The sequence below is a fragment of the Centroberyx affinis genome, unplaced genomic scaffold (assembly GCF_046629955.1).
Source record: "Centroberyx affinis isolate AG114_WGS23_722 - 3 ecotype Tasmania unplaced genomic scaffold, CSIRO-AGI_Caff_v1 ptg000021l_1, whole genome shotgun sequence".
NCBI lineage: Eukaryota > Metazoa > Chordata > Actinopteri > Beryciformes > Berycidae > Centroberyx > Centroberyx affinis.
Window position 1 is genome coordinate 88,647 of NW_027278735.1, and position 18,949 is coordinate 107,595.

Consider the following 18,949-nt stretch of genomic DNA (forward strand, 5'->3'; position numbering starts at 1 on the left):
GAATTAATGATACCTCCATGTACATCACCATCCAAGACACTAGGCGGCAGTATGCGACTCACCATTGAGCCCGGGTGGAGCAGAAGAAGAAGAACACGCTTCACCTCTGCGTTGCATCCACTTCCTCTTCTTCATTACAGCTTCAAGCGAGGAGAAAGTCGCTTTACCGCAGCAGATAAACATGCCCGGGCTCCTGAGGACTATCGCTACCCGCGTGGCCCCTGCTCTGCGGGGACCCGCCGTCACTCAGCGGGCTAATCTCTACACCAGACCGGCGAAGGACGCGCTCGGTCCCGTCGTAAGTCCGCTTTTAAATCACCAAACCTCCTTGCGCTAATGCTAATGCTAACTCCGTTTCTAGCTAGCGTTAGCGACCGTGCCGCCCTTGGCTGACGAGGTCAAAACCGGTTTTCATGGAGCCAGTGGTTACGTGCTATTCTTGTTTTCTTATATTTTGCAATAAATGGCTAAATGAAATGTAATAATTGTATAGAAATCACAGCATGCCTGAAAAAAACTTCATTTAAGTGAATTTTGGAGTGTCCCCAGTTCAACTTCCTTCACCAAATTCGGCCTAACCTCCCTGTGGCATAAACTGCCGTTTAACGTCGGACTGAACCATTACAAATCTGTCAGTGTAATGTTGATTTTCTCATGCAAACGTATACACTTCACAGGCTGATATGAATTAAAACATGATCCGTGAAATGAATGTGTGGAAAGGCAGGAGCCAGGCTAGGTGGCTGACCACTTTGAGTCATTGTACAGTTACTATTGGCCACATAACAATACAGGTTACATCAGTGGTTCTCAACGTGGGGTTCGGGGACCACCAGGGGTCCTTGAGGGGGTTCCAGGGGATCCCCAGTAAATTTATGAATTGTAAAACTTTCATTTACAAGAAGTTAACACAATTGGAGAATGTAGAAGAATGACTGTTTTGATCATAGTTTCTCTGTTATCTCTCTACCTACAATACAGATAGTCACGGGATTCTGGACACAATCATATCTGACAATAAAAATATTCTCAGATTTGTGTCCAAGAGACAAAATCTCATCAAATGGGGGTCTAATGTGGACTAAGGGTCCACAGAGAATCACTGGGCTACATTATTTAACGTAATCTGTCCAAAACCCTGTAGCACCCTAAAGTGAGGGGTACCATGTACAAACTGACCTGTAGCTCATTGATTCTTCATTTGGTACAGCAATAAATATCTCAAAATAACTACTAAATGTTGACAGTCAGCACTTCAGCTTCATAGTCATTAGAGCTGCATCGATTAATCGATTAGTTGTCAACTATTAAATTAATTGAAAACTATTTTGATAATTGATTAATAGGTTTGAGTAATTTTTTAAGAAAAATAAGTCAAAATTCTCTGATTCCAGCTTCTTAAATGTGAATATTTTCTGGGTTCTTTCCTCCTCTATGACAGTAAACTGAATATCTTTGGGTTGTGGACAAAACAAGACATTTGAGGACGTCATCTTGGGCTTTGGGAAACACTGATCCACATTTTTCACCATTTTCTGACATTTTATAGACCAAACAACTAATCGATTAATCGAGAAAATAATCAACAGATAAATCGACAATGAAAATGGTCGTTAGTTGCAGCCCCAATAGTCATTATAATATTTTATTTTTATTTTCAAAGTAATACAACTGTGGAGCAAAACCACTGTGTCAGTGTCTAAATAGTCATGGAACTAATCCTGGATCATCTCACCTGCAGCAACATTTGCAGGAGGCAACAGCAGTCAAAATCAATTTGAGTTATTATTTCACGCTCTAAATGGAAATAATAGCTACAGTATTGTAATGTCTCATCTCCAGCATGTCTAATACTGCAGCTGAAAGTGTCCCACTTCTGATTTGTATTTTTTTCCCCTCACATGTGACACAGATCTGATGGTTTATAATAAATTCCCATATAGACCACATGGATATCTGGTGCAAAATCACATCCCGAGGCATGCAACCTACATGCCACTTGTATTTGGACAATCAAATCAGTTTGTTCGTTCATTCACAACCTTTACTTGAATAGGAAAATCACTGAGGGTGACCCTCATTTACAGTGACTTTGAATGTACAATATTAAAATAAGGCGAACAAACAGACAAAGCAAACATACAATGACAGTAATAATAGATAAGAAACAAAAGAAAAATCAAAAAGAAACAGTTGAGTAAAAGCAATCAATTACAAACTGTTACAGATAGAAGCAGGGAGGGTTAAAATCATCTTTAAAACGATCCAAAGTAACAGGCATCTAACTTTAAGCCGTTAGTGTTGCCATGACAATAAGAAAATCTTGGGATTAGTTTCCCAGGCTGACGTGTGTGGTAAAATATTTGCATGGCTCCTCAGTGACTTAACTCATTGATCCGGACGGCTTTTAAATTCAGAGATGACGTGTGTGGTTGTCGTATGTATCTGGATGTGTGTGTCACTTGCACGGTCATATGATCACACTTGTTGTTGTGGTACGTTCAAAACAACTGGGGACTAGGAAACTTTGGAGCACTTGGAATTTCCTACTTAACCACCTCAGAGCGTGAGCCAGGATCAATAATTATCACTTTTTTAAAATCGTCTAGCCCAGTGATTCTCAACCTTTTTCATATCAAGAACCCCTAATTTAGTCCACATCAGAGCCACGGACCCCGATTTGATGAGATTTTGTCTCTTGGACCCAAATCTGAGAATGTTTTTATTATTAGATATGATTTTGTCCAGAATTCCATGACTATCTGTATTGTAGGTAGAAAGATAACAGAGAAACTATGACCAAAATAGTCATTCTTCTACATTCTATAATTGTGTTCACTTCTTGTAAATGTAATGATGCTGAAGTTTTAACAATTCATCAATTTGCTGGGGACCCCCTGGAACCCCCTCAAGGACCCCTGGTGGTCCCCGGACCCCACGTTGAGAACCACTGGTCTAGCCCAAAGGCTACTGTGCAATTTTAGCATTAATGTAGAACAACCTTCCAATTTTGCAAGTATCCAACTGTATTAATTGCTTTTAAAGTACGGCATGCAAAGAGAAACTTAAGAGGTCTGATTTGCATTTACATGATATTACAGAACTATGTGTCGGGTCCCAAGTTTCCAATTAGGAATTACGTGTTGGAGGGCCGTTCAAATGGATTTTTCCTATATGGACGTAGGACGTTTCCCAGTTGTCTTGAATGTAGCATTAGCGAACAGTAGGGATGGGATGATATGCTTATCTCATGATCAGGGCTGCAACTAACGATTATTTTCATTGTCGATTAATCTGTCGATTATTTTCTCGATTAATCGATTAGTTGTTTGGTCTATAAAATGTCAGAAAATGGTGAAAAATGTTGATCAGTGTTTCCCAAAGCCCAAGATGACGTCCTCAAATGTCTTGTTTTGTCCACAACCCAAAGATATTCAGTTTACTGTCATAGAGGAGGAAAGAAACCAGAAAATATTCACATTTAAGAAGCTGGAATCAGAGAATTTTGACTTATTTTTCTTAAAATTACTCACATCGATTATCAAAATAGTTGGCGATTAATTTAATAGTTGACAACTAATCAATTAATCGATTAATCATTGCAGCTCTATACACAATATGAAGTTCATGATTCGATACAACCACGATACGATGTGATAAAGTTCAGTGACAACAAAATCTGACTCTGCAGATTTATGTTTGTTTGTTTTATAAAAATGTCATTACAAAGTGTTAATAATATAATTTGGATAGAGAGCTTGTGAAACTGTGATGGTCAAGCCGTTTCATTTGTGATTACTACAGCAGAATAAAATGGAGCTAATATCATTATTCATTTTTCTGCCCCACGATGCGTATTGTCACATTTTTGTATTGCGATGATATTGAACGAATGTATATGGTCACATCACTAATAATGGTTGTATCTGAAATGAATGAATGCCACCTCTCTTGTCCAGGAAACTGCCGTCGGACTGGGGATGTTCGCTCTGGCTATCCTGGGACCATCTGGATGGATCCTAGCCCACCTTGAGGACTACAAGAAGAAAGACTAAGATGGACGTTTTAACTGTCTTTTACCTGGCGTGTCCAGCTCACTGTCACACCTACTCCAGTAATAACCCGGGACCATCGTCACCAACCTCCCTGGAACAGAAGACAAACTATGGAACAAGTTTTTAACCCTTCACTCTTCTACCTCTGTGACAGTTTACTCTCTTCCTTTTTAGATGTCGGTTTTAAAGAACATCAGCCAAACGATCGGCTGCGCAACATCAATTGAATATTGAATTGGACATCTTTCCTCATAAGGAATATGTTACAATGATATTAAATCTTATTTAAACAACTGTTCTGCTTGTCCTGCCTATATTTTTGTAGCCCTAACATAAAAGTCGCCATTACAAATTACCAGTCAAAATGGAATTATCTTTTCCTGTGTGGGAAATTTGGTTTGTAGACACACTTTAAAAAATAATGCAGAACAAATCACATCATATGACACAGGCAAAGATCAGATGATGGGATCAGAGAGGAAGCCAATGGCTTGATTGAATGCAAAGTAAAGTTACTCATCTGGGGCTAGTTGCATAAAGATAGACCTGGTCTTAGACTTAAATGTGACTTTAAGTCAAACTTGCTATAGACATTTATATTTACCTGTTCCTACTTCTTAGTAGTTGTAGATCTCTAATGGTTTGTTTCTGTCTCTAAAGACTCTCTCTCTCCTTCAGACTCTTCCCAAAAACCAAAGATTTGGCATCTTGTATGTAACAACTACAATATTTAAACTTCCCACTCTGACAGTTAGGCCGACTCGTTGCCATAACAACAAAGTTCTTCACTCAAGATTAGCCGGGGGGAAAGGTGGCTAACTTTCTTACCTCAAAATAAGTCGGTTGTAATATTTAAATAACAGACAGTGTTAATTAGACTAGAATCTAAGACCAGTCTAAGGCTTAGACTAGTCTTAAACTAGCTTTATGCAACTGGCCCCAGTACAACATACAAAGTTCAGGCTCAGAAGCTGTTTCATGTGTAAATGAACTCATTACAGTGGTGATAAATGGGTTCTTTTGTAAGTTTTGGTACTCTATAGCAGCACCCAGAGGACATCAGGTCAATCTGCACCCTAAGGGGTCGCCCAGGGCACTCAAATGCCAAATGCCTCTCAACAAAACTGCTGTTGGAACAATGCGTGGCATCATATCTTATCACAACATTGACTTTGTCATTGTGATGGGATTCAGCCTTGGTCAGCAGTAGTAGTTCCAGAGGCATTCACCACTCAGCTCTCTGGGAACATCAGTCAGAAATTTGCTTTGGAACTTTAATGCTTAGAATTATTTTGATCTCCCGAATGTCAGTTCTAACAGACCAAGAAACTCCTCCAATGAGAAATATTCTACTCCCATGGCACCATGTTGCCTCAAGGGGATAATGAAGAACTTGGTGTAAAACTGATCATTTTTCCTGTTTGTTTCTCTTTTGGCTCCCTTATGACTGGTTTCAGTAGTAGTCTTCTTCAAAATCATTTCATTGTATAAATAGCTTCTTACCTGGGATATTTTCTGGTGAAATTAAGTTTGCAATAGGCAGTGGGCCATGTTACACACGCTAGCTGGAATTTGTGTTTTTATATTAATCTAAAATACTCCTCCAATGCTTTTCCCCCATTTGTGTCTTTCTGCTCCTATGTGCACTAATCACTTTTAAATGTATAATTACCCATTTTGGTTTTTAAGCTCAATTTCAAACCGATTTATACAAATAAACGAAATTGGGTTGGAGAAAACAGACAAAATTTCAAAGTCAAGTTTGATTCTATCATGGCAGATTGACCTGATATCAAAACCCATTAAATCAGACTTTCAGTGGTAGGGGAAACTCTTGGACATTACTGCTTTTAAATGAAAAATTAATTTACAAAAAAAAAAAAAAAAAGCGCATATTGTCACGATATATCAGCAAACTGATATATTGGGCTGACCCTTGTTTGATTTATTAATCAGATTTTTATCTGAAAATAAGCAGCTATAGAGCCTGGCCAGAAAGGAGCAACCTGAAAGAAGAGAGTTAAAATGATGATGCCACAGTTAAAATTATGTATCATCTTTACCATAGAAAGTGTGATGTTTACCATACTTTGTGTTGCATTCAACACTGGAGTTTTGAGTATTCCAGGAATATCAGGGAATTTTACAAATGGGTCACTTTCCAGAAGTATAGCAGAATGTATTTTCCAACTTGTTTCACACATTCATTGCATTAAATGGTGTTCAGCACAACTGGAGTGGAAACCAGACTGAAAAACAACATTAATAATCCAAGAGGGAACCAAGGTTATTATAGTTTTGCATTTTTCATTCATTTTTATTTTTATTTTGTTGTGTGACTTTTTGTTTTCAATTTCAGTTTAGTTTTAATTAGTTTTTAAAGCGGGTTTGCTAGTTTAGTTTTTATTTTTTGAAAATGCTTAGTTTTAGTTTAGTTTTTATTAGTTTCAGTGTTAGTTTTAGTCTTTTTTTGTAATATGGGGTATTTGTCAGGGGTGAGATTCAAAAATTCAATACTAGGGTTATGTTTGACAAAGATGAAAACTACGACATTTTCTCTATAATTTTAGTTTATTTTAGTTAGTTTTGTAAACACACAATACAGTTTCAGTTAGTTGTAAAGCCTCGTTTTTATTTCTATTTCAGTTAACAAAAATGTTTTTTCACACCTAGTTTTCATTATTTAGTTAGTTTTCGTTAACAATAACCTTGGAGGGAATACAAGTCTTATGCCGTGGAAGTGCTCCGACTTAGTTATGGAAAGTCATGGAAGGTTGGTACTGACAGCAAAAGAAAAACCTTTAATCAGGGATCCCACCCCTGATTAAAGGTTTTTCTTTTGCTGTCAGTGTAGCTTGAAAACAGCTGTGGCTATTTACCCACACTGAACTGAACTTGTCTGGGGTCTGGGGTGGTTCAGGCCTCAGCTCACCATCAAATTTGTAATGTCCAAGCTTATTGGCCGGAGCCCCTCTTGCAAGAAATTCCACGTGAGTCCTAATCCTCTCTTGTGTAGCCCTGCTGCCCATGTTACGTACAGACGACTGCCTCCTAGTAACCGGTAATAGGGGAGCAGTAGTATGCAGTAATCCCTCACAAACAAACCCTCCCCATGTACCTCCCCCACCTCTCAACCAGAGTCTCCAGAAATCCCCCACAGATTTTAGTCAGAAGTAATATTGACCGTTCTGCCCAACTGGAAGTCGTTTTCTGTGTCGTTTTCCAAGTCCCAAGACTGTTTCTGTGAAGGCTGCTAATTTCATTTTGGGTATATATTTCTTTTTGTTTTTGCTGTTCACACCTCTGAAAATGGGGTTGGACTCTGGAGTCAACACTTCGGGTGATATCGAACCGTATGGGGGGGAAAGTGCCTTTTCCCAGCTGGAGCACAACATAGTGGCTGCATATCTCATCACTGCAGGTAACAAAGATAAGACAACTAGTCAAATTACTGAATGGATTATGAAAACTATTGTGAGTTTTGCCTTTGTCTTGTGTGCTTCTGTAGCTACATGGGAGCATTTGTCTGTTTCTACTGTGCATATATGTACAGTACTGTGCAAAAGTCTTAGGCATATGTCAAAGATATCCATAAAGCTAAGATGCTTTCAAAACTAATGAAATGAAAAGTTTCTGAATATCGAAAATTTACAATAAACAGCAGTCTACTGACACTAATGCAGAAAACAAATAAACATCTAAGACTTCTAAGAAATGTATATAAAAAATACTTTTGCACAGTATTGTATTTCAAATAAATTGTTTGTAAAAGAGTATATAATGAAATATAATGTGCACCTCAAAATTAGATACTTTTGAGAGGACTTGTGTTCAAATCATTACAAGTTTTTGCAATACAATTAATGCTCTGTAAATCTTTCTTATGGCAGGAAACAACTCATGTTAAATTTATAAAATGTATACCTTGTTTGCACCGTTTGTGTGAGCTATTAATAGATTTAGTTTATTTACTGGTCATCTCAGTGTTTGTCAGGCATTCTAATAATAGTTCAGAAGGATTCATGTGATCTTTAACAGCTGATAATACAGGAATGTTAAGATTCTTTTAGACAGCAGAAGGAAATCAGTACCAGTGGAATCTGTCCTGTACAAGCATTTCTCTGTTGTGTGTAGTATGTAGGGGAGAGCGGGGTAAGATGAGCCAGTTTTTACTCAAAATGTTATCTCGGCAAGGGAAAATGAGACCTAAAACAAATTTTTCCACTCATATTTCAAGACGTTGACTTTCAAATTAACTGGTAGGAATGCAGATAAACGACAGAAGAATGAAAATATAACTTCGTAAACAAAAGTGGTTGCTTGGCTCAATTTGCCCCAGGTTGGGGGGATTAATAAAGTGCTATCTTATCTTATATTTAAATTGATCCTAGCAAGTGGGTAAACTGAGCTGCTTGGGGACAACTGAGTCACTGAATTATTCAGTTTGGATAAAATACAAATAAATTATTTCTGTCAGATGAATTTAAAGACGATATTGTCACTTTAAAACATCTTTATTAAAACTATTTTTTTACTTATTTTTTCAATAGTTTTTTTCCCATAGAACAGTAGTAAAATGTTCTTGCATGCCATTTTGCAAACCAAAGTACAAGCCTGAGTTAAATGTGACATTACAAGTAACATTTGGCTACTTGAAAAGTCTTTAAAATAAAAGATCGAAGCCAATCTTTTTTTTAAATGGACATTGCTGAAAACTAAATACAAATATGTTTCGTAAACAAACTTTTATTATTGAACAGAGCCCTAATAAAAAGCTATTGTGGCTACCTGTTGAAATTAAACATGTTAAAATCACATATAGGCAACACAAACTAGACTAAATGAAAACAAGATATTACAGGGACTGTGATGGAATGTTTACAACCTTGTCTGTCTGCTTAATTCTTACACAACTCCTGCCTGTGAAGCCACACCTGCTCAACATTCCATCTACCCAGGCTGCAGGGCAATACAAAATACTTTTGCACACCTGATTCAATTAAGGGCCACACATTCTCATGACACCTCATCTTAATTGAATCGGGTCTGCAAGAGTAGAGTTGGAGGTAAAAGTTTCTCATCCCTTGAGGACTGGGTTGAAAAACACTGCTCTATTGTGTTCAAGATACAAAACAAATGCACAGTTATTCATTAAAATACTACTGTTAATATCACAAATCAACAGGGGAACCACTGGTTCCATTTACCCCTTGGCTATTGTTCAATTTACACCATAGCCACCTTTTTGGGGGAAAAAACACACACACTAGTTCACTGCTAACCTTTTGCTAATGTGGATTTAATCCTTTGTAATAGAGCAGCATTTATTTTATATATGTTTGAATGTAGCTAAATTGGCATTGAGACAACAGCCATTAAACAATGAATATAAAAAATGTACCTTTTGTTGCAAAAACAGTTTTATGAGCATAAATGTACTGACCACTTGTCATATGTGGCTCGTTCCATTGCAGCCATGTTGAAATGGAAGTCTCTTCCTAAATTGGTCATTGGTCACATGACACATAGTGTTTATCATTGCTAGGACACAGTGGCTGGCTCAACTTACCCACTGGCTCATCATACCCCCCTCTCCCCCACTGTCATCTAATGCTGTAACTCTCAATGGACAATGGCCTTTCAAAAGAGCCTGTATTAGCCGAGCTTTGGCATTCTCTCCATGCTTAAAAAGCTGTTCTGAGAGCGTTATGTAACTCACCCAAGCCTTGCCAATGTGTCCCATGATGGAAGTTTAGCAAGAATGTCTACTATGAAACCTTGTTTCATTTTAAGACAATTTCAACAAAGCTCTAATATCTTTAAATCACATTTCTGAATCCCTGGTTTTGCATTATTGTATTGTCAGTTTTATCAAGGCAGTGATACACAGGGCAATTTTATGAGCAACACTAATGGGCAACATTGCTGAAGGATTTACCTTAGCATTGTTGCATTGATCACATAGGACCTTTCTCACCCTGGGTCTTCTTTGTTTTCTCCCAGAACGATGTCCAAATTGCTTTGTGTATCACCTCCATAATAATGAAAATCACTAATTTTAAAGCTGCACCAGGCAACTTGTGAAATCCAGACTGTCTCCTAAACAGCAGCTAATAAAAAAGCTGGACTCACTAATGTTAGATCTTTTCCTCTTTTGTCCCTTTGGTTTCCTTTGGTATAAAGCATCACAGACTGTCCATGCTGTTAAACATAAGTGTGCTGTGTGCAGTTGACATCACCATACAGGATTTCTTGGCACTGGAGTGCTTACATTTTAAACAGTGTGCAAAATTGTCTAGTGCAGCTTTAAGGTTTCTACAAAAATTGTAGCTTCCTGCAACAAGGTAGGAGTAGAAAATCTTAATTTTCCTATTAAAAGAATGTGATGTTCCAGAAATTAGTATTCCAAAGCAAACCTCTTTTGCATTTTTAGAGACGTGTCCATTTGAAACTTTTTGCACTGCCACTCTATAGTAGAGTTGAAACAGTTACAGTTACAGTAGAGAGTAAAATATTATGAAACAGGTGATGGGGCCACAGCTTGGAAAAAAAAGCCTTACTGAGGAACCTTGGTTTTGGAAAACCCTGTTAATGGAGATTATTTGTTAGTGTGAACTGTTCTGATCAATAGAATATTTTTTAAAAGCTATGCCAAATGTTCAGAAAAGATTCAACATATGAAACATGCATGAATGTGTATCCTTATACAACCTGTACAATTAACCTATGATATTCAACAACAAATAAATGACTTAAAAATATTTCTCTATATGCTGTACATATACAGTATTGTGCAAAAGTCTTAGGTACATGTAAAAAAAAATCCATAAAGAGAAGATGCTTTCAAAAATAATGAAATGAAGTTTCAAAATATAAAAAAATCACTATAAGGGCAGTCTACTGACACACTAATGCAGAAAATAAGTATATAAAAATTATGTTTTTGTGTTATGATGTGCAGGTTTTATCCTTCATTTTCCTGCTGTCGTGTGAAGTACATGCCATTACCTTTCAGCTCATTAAGCTCATTAAAGGTGCTATGTCTGGCATTTTTAAACATCAATATCTCATTGTAAAATTGATTGGGATACCTTGGTATAGTTACTGTAAACAAATGAGACCATGGTTTGAGAGACAATGGAGACGATTGGTTGCCTCTACGTCACACCATTTAGTGCTAGTGCTTCTCAAAATTAAGACTACATTTCCCATAAGCCCTGTTGCTTCCTGTCCCCGTCCCCCTCCCTGAAGAATATAAACATGTTGAAAGTTATTTTCCCATCTGCCTTGCACTCCATCCACGATCTGCCATTGTCAGATCTGCCATTGTCCTGTTTTGTGCCATAAAGCAAGCCAGCAGATTTCCCTCCAAATCCAACCTGGTGACACACAATGTAAAATGCAGTTTAGAGCATAGAGGCTGACAGTCTTCACAGTGATGGTCTCCCTTGTTTATGGTAATTATGTTTCAAAATGAATATGGTAACAATTTCTTAATATTAGAATGTTACATGTAACACCTATAATCCCCTAAAAGATGTTAAAAATATTTTCTATTTTAAGAGTATCTTACAATGGACCCAACATATTAAGCTATGTTTCCCAGGTCACAGATTTCCAGATCAAACATTACAAGTAATCAATAATTATTAGGTAATTACATAATGGTTCCAAAAAGGTTGTAGTTCCAGCAGTTTTATGCTTACACTGTAAATGAGGCTAATACAACTGATTTTGTTTTTCAACTGATCTAATGAAGCTCATTGTTAAAAAAAAATATTGTAACTCCAGCGGTCCATTCTATATTTCTACAGCAATAACATTTCAGACACCAAAACATGAGGATCATTTATTTTAAGACCATTTGGTGGCCATTTGACTTTTCCTACCACACTGTGTTTCATCTTGGCTTTTCCATTTTTTTCAGGTGTCGTCAGTTTAGCTAGCAACATTGTGGTGCTGCTAATGTTTGTGAAATTTAAGGAGCTACGCACTGCCACCAATGCCATTATAATCAACCTGGCCTTCACTGACATTGGAGTGGCCGGCATCGGCTATCCAATGTCCGCTGCCTCGGACCTTCATGGGAGCTGGAAATTTGGCTACACGGGTTGCCAGGTTGGTTAAATGTGAGAGTCATTTTGATGTTGAATAGATGTTGAATAGATGTTGATATGCCGGTCTGCGTCAGTGTTGAAAACCTGTGTAAATATAGCTCCAAAATGAAAGTTGAGACATCCGTAGTCTGCTACCTGCATTCGACCTAAAATGATTTATGATATCAGTTCCAAAACAGTTTCCAAAGCTGTAATATACTGTGAAAATGTTGTGCTCGTCTGGTTGATGTTGAAACTGCACGTCATGTGTTGGACTTGGCTGCTTACTGCACATCACTCTCTGTCAAATTCTTGCTAGGGTGTGTTGAGAAGAATTCTTACATTATCCACTATCCATTCATTCATATAATCCAAATATTCATGCAAAAGGTATGAACACAAGGCATTTCTCCATTAGTCAGAAGTCTTCATCTCTACATGTCTATCAATGTTGCTAAAACTCCAAAAAATGTTGTCACTATCACATGTTGTCGCTATCACATGATGAACAAACCCAAAATAACATAAGCAATAAAAAAGCAGATTATGGGCTTTTTACAAGGCCCTGTGTCATTTCACAGCAATATTGAGGCATGTGATACTAATCTGGGTTGAGGAATTGAACTGGGAAACCCAGACCCAAGCGACTGAGCAAAGTTTCATGTTAAAGCGCAATGTGAGTGCAATAAAGAGCTATTGCTACAACTATAAATGTTTTGTACAATCAAAAAGTTTAACCCTAACCCTCCATCTCACACCACTGGTATTGTTAGTGCTATTGCTTCTCAAAATGAAGACCACATTACATTGTTTATGGCTCACAATGTGAAAATCTCATTTGTTATACTAATTCATATGTGACAAAATTCATGTTAATTTATTGATGTTGAAATGCTGCACATAGCACATTTAAAAACAATTTCTCTACAACACTGTTCACTTTGTCATTAGGCCCATTATCATGATTATGAACTTGTTTTTTTGTGTTTTTGCCTCCAGATCTATGCAGCACTCAACATTTTCTTTGGCATGGCCAGTATCGGCCTTCTGACTGTGGTGGCCATCGACCGCTACCTTACCATCTGCAGACCTGACATAGGTATCTTTTTACTTCTCTGGTACTGTCCGTACATGCATGTTGAACCAACCCAACAAAGATTTGAAAAGGTCATATTTTTATTTTAAAGATCAAGTCTATTTTGAGGTATGTCTGTTCTGGGTTTATACAAAGACTCTTGAAGGGTTTGGGGTTGCTTCAGGAAAATAATTTCTTGCAACTGTAAGTGATAACAAAGGCACTTTTTTCTCAAGTGTTTCTCCAATAGCACAAATTTAAACAAACCATTTACAGCTTCATTTAATAAATTGGAGAGTGAAAACATGTCTTCAACCCAATGAAATAAACTTTAACAAAGCCAGTAATTCCAAACTGGGCCTGTAGTTTTACAGTTCGTCATGTCTCTTGACTCATTGTCCATGTTCATGTAATTTTTCTCCATAGGGCAGAAGATGACCGTCCGATCATACACCCTTCTTATTGTGGCAGCATGGCTCAACGCTGTGTTTTGGTCCTCCATGCCTATAGTAGGCTGGTCTGGCTATGCCCCCGACCCAACTGGAGCTACCTGCACCATCAACTGGAGACAAAATGATGCGTGAGTTATCATCCTCACTTTCATGAGCAGTAGAAGGCATGATAGAGTTCATATGTTCTGTATATGTTCATAGTTTGGTTGAGTTTCCCCAATGCATTTGTACATTTATCCCCAGTCACCATATGTTGGACAGTAGCTGTCACTTTGTTTCAAGAATTACTGAGAGTTCACTAACACGCACAAAACAACTACTACTACAACTATTACAATTGCTACTACTGCTACTTCTATTGCTAGAAGTACTTCTATTGCTAGAAGTAGCAGTAATAGTAATTAACTACTAATACTAATATTACTACTGTTGTACTACTATTACTGCTACTACTATTACTACAGTTACGACTACTACTACTACTATTACTACTGCTACTACTATGTTTCCCAGTTACTCAGAAAATTGCTAAGAAAAGTGCTTACTAATGCTAATGCTAATGCTAATGGTAATGCTAAAACTAATACTAATAATCAGTGTTGGGGAAGCTACTTTGAAAGCATAGCTTTGCAAATTACCAATTACTTCACACTGAAAGTAGCAAAGCTACCATAGGGAGAAATCTAGTTTGGTTAACTAAAGCTACTTAGAAAAAGTAGTTCAAACTACTTTGTAAAAATAATGATCAAATTGACAATGTACATGTGATACGAAATTATAACAAAACATAATACAAAAAAGTCACATGCCAGCAAAAAATGCCACTCAATTGAATTTATTGCAAAAAGTGCCCACTTGTTCACAGGTCATACATAAACCAAAAATAAAATACCCCACTATTCATGGGGAAAGTGCAAGGAATGTCAGCTTTGGTTTTGTATACAATGTCCATCGGGGGGGTAGTCCAGGTGGGGGTATTGCAGCAAGCAGGATTACTCAGTTAGCCAGGTAACTTGTAAAATAGCATGCAACAACTTCTCTGAACATTTGTTAATAAATAGCAATAATCATTTATTGCCATGTGTAACAAGTACAATGGAATGCTTACTCCCCATTCGCTCCCGCAATATAAATTCTAAAAGGGGACGGGGCTGGTCAAAGGGGGTTCAATTACAGTAATGGTAAAATAAAAATAAAAAATCATTCCATTTCTTTTATGGCCCAAAATTGTTTGTAGTTTGTAGTTTCAGTAGTTAACCACACAAAAAATGGCAAAAAAGTAATTTAACTACTTGAATCACTATGCAAATATGAATGTAGTTCATGTAGTTCACTACCGGCAAGCTACTGCAAAATGTAGTTAAACTACTAGTTTAATTACATGTAGTTCACTATTAAGAACAGAAGTCAATGTACCGTTCTGTGAATAGACACCATAGCTAATATTCTGCTTTCCCTTCGCAGCTCCTTCATTTCTTACACCATGGCAGTGATTGCTGTAAACTTTGTGGTGCCTCTTTCCGTCATGCTGTACTGCTACTACAATGTGTCCGTCACCATGAAGAGATACAAATCCAGCACCTGCCTGGATAACATCAACTTGGACTGGTCAGACCAGATAGACGTTACCAAGGTGAAAAGCAAGCAAAACCAGAGACAGCCATTTCCAGGCCCATTCAACTTCCTTCTTCCTTATCCTTCCTTATTAATGAGGATACTGCCACTACCCTAGAACTACCTCATTTGCAATTTTGCCATTGTATGGTTTCACATTGTGATTGGGAGCTAATATGTTCTAGCATGTTTCGTGAGTTTTGGATCCATTGGAAATGCTTTTGTAAAATATGAGCATCAATCTTGGGGCAGCAAGCAAAGGCACAATAGGGTGGCCTGGTAGCTACAGATACCGTCCCATGCGTGGCTCTGACCCTTTTAGTGATTTATTACGCATCACTGTTCAGTTTACATGCATACATTAGAATTACATGAATGTATGTGTCAGTAACAAATTCCTAACCACACCATGTAGCCTATATGGCAATCTGGTAGAAAAAAGGAGCGCTGAAACTGTTGTACTTGAGAAGTTCTGCCATATTTTTTCTTCTAGTTTTACTTCTACAAACATTTCTCGGATGCAGAGCTGCTCTGGAGGCAGATATAATCTGATTGGTTGAGTTAAACCTCAATGGCCTGAGCCAAATAACCACAGTTTTTCTGGCCAAGTAACATTAGACTGAAGCCCGGAGAGAAGGGCAAGGGGTAAGAGAGGAGGAAGCTAATATTATGAAGCCTAGGGCTCTGCTATTAACTGTACATACTGAGTTATCTAGGTTAGCTAGTTTGCCTAGCTGACCTTCCAACTTCAAACTAGCCATACCCTATAGCTATCTAGGTAAGCTAGTTAGCTAGCTGCTGACCTTCCAAGATCATAAATGCCATGGTGATGAATGAATGAAAAAGAATAAGGCATTGCTCTTTATATTTTTATTTATATTTATATTTTGACCAGAGTTCCTTCTTTGCCATTCAAATCTGCCGGTTAGCTAACTTGCGCCCCGAAAACTGTGGTTCTTTTGCTCCGCCCATTTAGATTTCATTCAACAATTGCCTCCAGAGCAGCTCTGCCTCTGAGAAATGTTTGTAGAACTGAAACTCCAATCTTATATTTTTTCGACAATATTCTAAAGCTGTTATGCTCTGTGTATGTGGCCGGCAGATGTCCATAGTGATGATCGTCATGTTCCTGGTGGCCTGGTCTCCATACTCCATGGTGTGTCTCTGGGCATCGTTTGGCGACCCCAAGAAGATACCCGCCCCTATGGCCATCATCGCTCCACTCTTTGCCAAGTCCTCCACCTTTTACAACCCCTGTATTTATGTCATTGCCAACAAAAAGTATGTCTTTTCTCTTTATCATAATGATACTGGTTAGTGTGTACATAGTTACTCTGGACTGAAAGTTTTTGATGCTGATTCTGTAATCAACTGATAATAGTACTAGCTAGTGGTTGGATGTTGCACTCAAGGACTTCTGAACTTTTTCTTCAGGTTCAGAAGAGCCATCACAGGAATGATCCGGTGTCAAACCAGGCAGCGAATTACCATCAATAACCAAGTTCCCATGACGACCTCTCAACTCCCTCTGACCCAGTGACCTGAAACTGCTTCAGTATTACACATCACACTATATTACTGTAATATCCCCTGGTATTAAAACCCTAGAAGCCATATAATAAATTACTACAGGGGCAGAGCATGAATGGCTGGATTTCCATAAGGATCTCATGCATTTCAATTCTATTAGATGTACACTTTAGTTGCTATTATCAATATTATTCTATCCATCTTAGATATTTTTCTTTTGAGTGACTTTTTATATGCTGAGTGGTTTTTACTGTGTAAATTCCACTTTTTGTGGCATTATAGCCATTGTTTTTCTCCCAGGTACTCGGCGGTTGACTAATAACAAACATAACAATGAAAATCTTTCTGCGTATCAATTGCATTCTTCAAATCCTTGACAGAGACATTTTCGGCTTTCTGCATGCTATAGTATCAACTTGCACTCAGATAAGGCCAAAACAAGAACAGAAACCCCAGAACTGTTCCCCCTCACATGCTGTCTGCTAATGATACAAGCAGGATTTCATTTGGTGACATTCAAGTTCAGTTTCCACCCTGATTCATGCAATGAGCATTTTACCGAACAAATAACACGAAAAGACAAGCTTAAGATAAAGATGGACATGTAGTAATTGTAGTAAAAATGTATTTATTAAAATCTTAATCTTTCTACAAAGTTTGTACTTCAACATTTGCATTTCATTGAGACATAATTTACAAATACAAATGGACATATGATTTCTGTGCTCATGTAAATTGCAAATACAAATGGACATATAATTTCTGTGCTCATGCAAATTGCAACACCTGAGATTTTAAGTAATTATACGTGAATTCAAAAGTGCAGTGTACTGTACAATATTTGCGTTTGTGACTTTTGTTGAGGACAAAAGTATTCATACTTCCATGAGTTAAAAATTTGCAAAAAAAAAGGCAGTAATAAAAAATCCTAAAGGCATTGTCAGATAAGGTATAAGGAAACTCAAGCTCAAGATATCTAGTCACAAATTACCAAGGAGTTTGAAAGTTTTTCCCTCTACATGATGTTTTGAATTAAGATTCAGTGGTTGCAACTGATTTGCCCATAGAAGATGTCAGTGACATAAATACACATGGAGAGAATAGGACAAGACAAAAGACTGCTCTCTGGTTGATCAAAGGCGACACAAGAGGGTAAGCTAACCTGGCAGCTAATGTTAGCATATATGTCCCATGTCGCGCAATGATGACGATTCTCTCTGACCAATCAGTAGTCTGCAGTGCACCTTTTGGTATCGCCTCAGCTCGCTTGGAAGTTCGACGGAGGTGCTACGAAAAAAAGCACCAGGTACCAGGTAATATGGTACCTGGTACCTGGTACTTGCCCAATGGAAAACCAAAAAAGGCGAGTTGAGTCGAGTTGAGCCGGTACCATGCGGTGGAAAAGCGGCTAATGATACATAGTTAGCTGTACACAGTGGAAAATATTGTGCTCAAGCAACCAGAGGGAGAAGTGCTTCCTGACAGTGTGTTCAGAGCAACGTCAACTCGATCAACAAGTCACAAGAAGTCCATTCTGCCACTATTGAGCCGATCAACTTCACAGACTCGCCGACATTCCAGCCGTCAACTAGCTTGCCGGCCAAGAAAAGTTGACCAAACCGGAACTTTTGGCAGTACCTTCCTGTTTTTCCTACTGATGTGACGACAATTCCGTACATAAATGGTCTGCCTCATGACAAAAAAATGGATCATGATAAGTTGATCACCGTGATCCAGGATTTTCCCTTGCTGGATAATTGCTACTTAAAAGAGTACAGGAATAGAACAATGGCCTCCATTGTTGGTGCTAATGGTAAGTTCTTGTGTACTATTTTTGCGAGGGAAATAATTTAATTGGAGCTGAAATATTACATTTTACTACATGGTTACTGTAGCCTATCGAATTCGGATAATGATACAGTAAACTAACATCAAGCTACAACAGTTATTCTTTGATAGCAAAATGAAATACATCTATACGTTACAAATTATATTTCTCCATGGGATGTTATCCTAATCAAAGCTTTGTTGCCACATGAGACCAAAGTTGGGAACTCCAGCGCTGCCCACAATGTATCAAAAGTATCACTATCAGCGAAAAATTTGTCCAAGCTTTAATTGTTCATC

General features: G+C 37.8%; 2 protein-coding genes across 2 annotated transcripts; both read left to right on the forward strand.

The window, feature by feature from the left end:
• Nucleotides 1-123: 123 nt before the first annotated feature.
• Nucleotides 124-4,352, forward strand: cox8a (cytochrome c oxidase subunit 8A). The gene is made up of 2 exons (XM_071543912.1): nt 124-298; nt 3,960-4,352. The coding sequence occupies exons 1-2, from the start codon at nt 182-184 to the stop codon at nt 4,053-4,055; spliced, it is 213 nt and encodes a 70-aa protein (XP_071400013.1). The 5' UTR covers nt 124-181; the 3' UTR covers nt 4,056-4,352.
• Nucleotides 4,353-7,364: 3,012 nt separating this feature from the next.
• Nucleotides 7,365-16,832, forward strand: rrh (retinal pigment epithelium-derived rhodopsin homolog). The gene is made up of 7 exons (XM_071544097.1): nt 7,365-7,476; nt 11,983-12,173; nt 13,151-13,250; nt 13,653-13,806; nt 15,143-15,311; nt 16,395-16,573; nt 16,727-16,832. The coding sequence occupies exons 1-7, from the start codon at nt 7,365-7,367 to the stop codon at nt 16,830-16,832; spliced, it is 1,011 nt and encodes a 336-aa protein (XP_071400198.1).
• Nucleotides 16,833-18,949: the final 2,117 nt, after the last annotated feature.

Coding starts and splice junctions, on each gene's coding strand:
- cox8a (XM_071543912.1), top strand. CDS start 182: ATGCCCGGGCTCCTGAGGACTATCGCTACCCGCGTGGCCCCTGCTCTG. Junction 299..3,959: donor AGGACGCGCTCGGTCCCGTC/GTAAGTCCGCTT, acceptor TCTCTTGTCCAG/GAAACTGCCGTCGGACTGGG.
- rrh (XM_071544097.1), top strand. CDS start 7,365: ATGGGGTTGGACTCTGGAGTCAACACTTCGGGTGATATCGAACCGTAT. Junction 7,477..11,982: donor TGCATATCTCATCACTGCAG/GTAACAAAGATA, acceptor CATTTTTTTCAG/GTGTCGTCAGTTTAGCTAGC. Junction 16,574..16,726: donor TATGTCATTGCCAACAAAAA/GTATGTCTTTTC, acceptor CTTTTTCTTCAG/GTTCAGAAGAGCCATCACAG.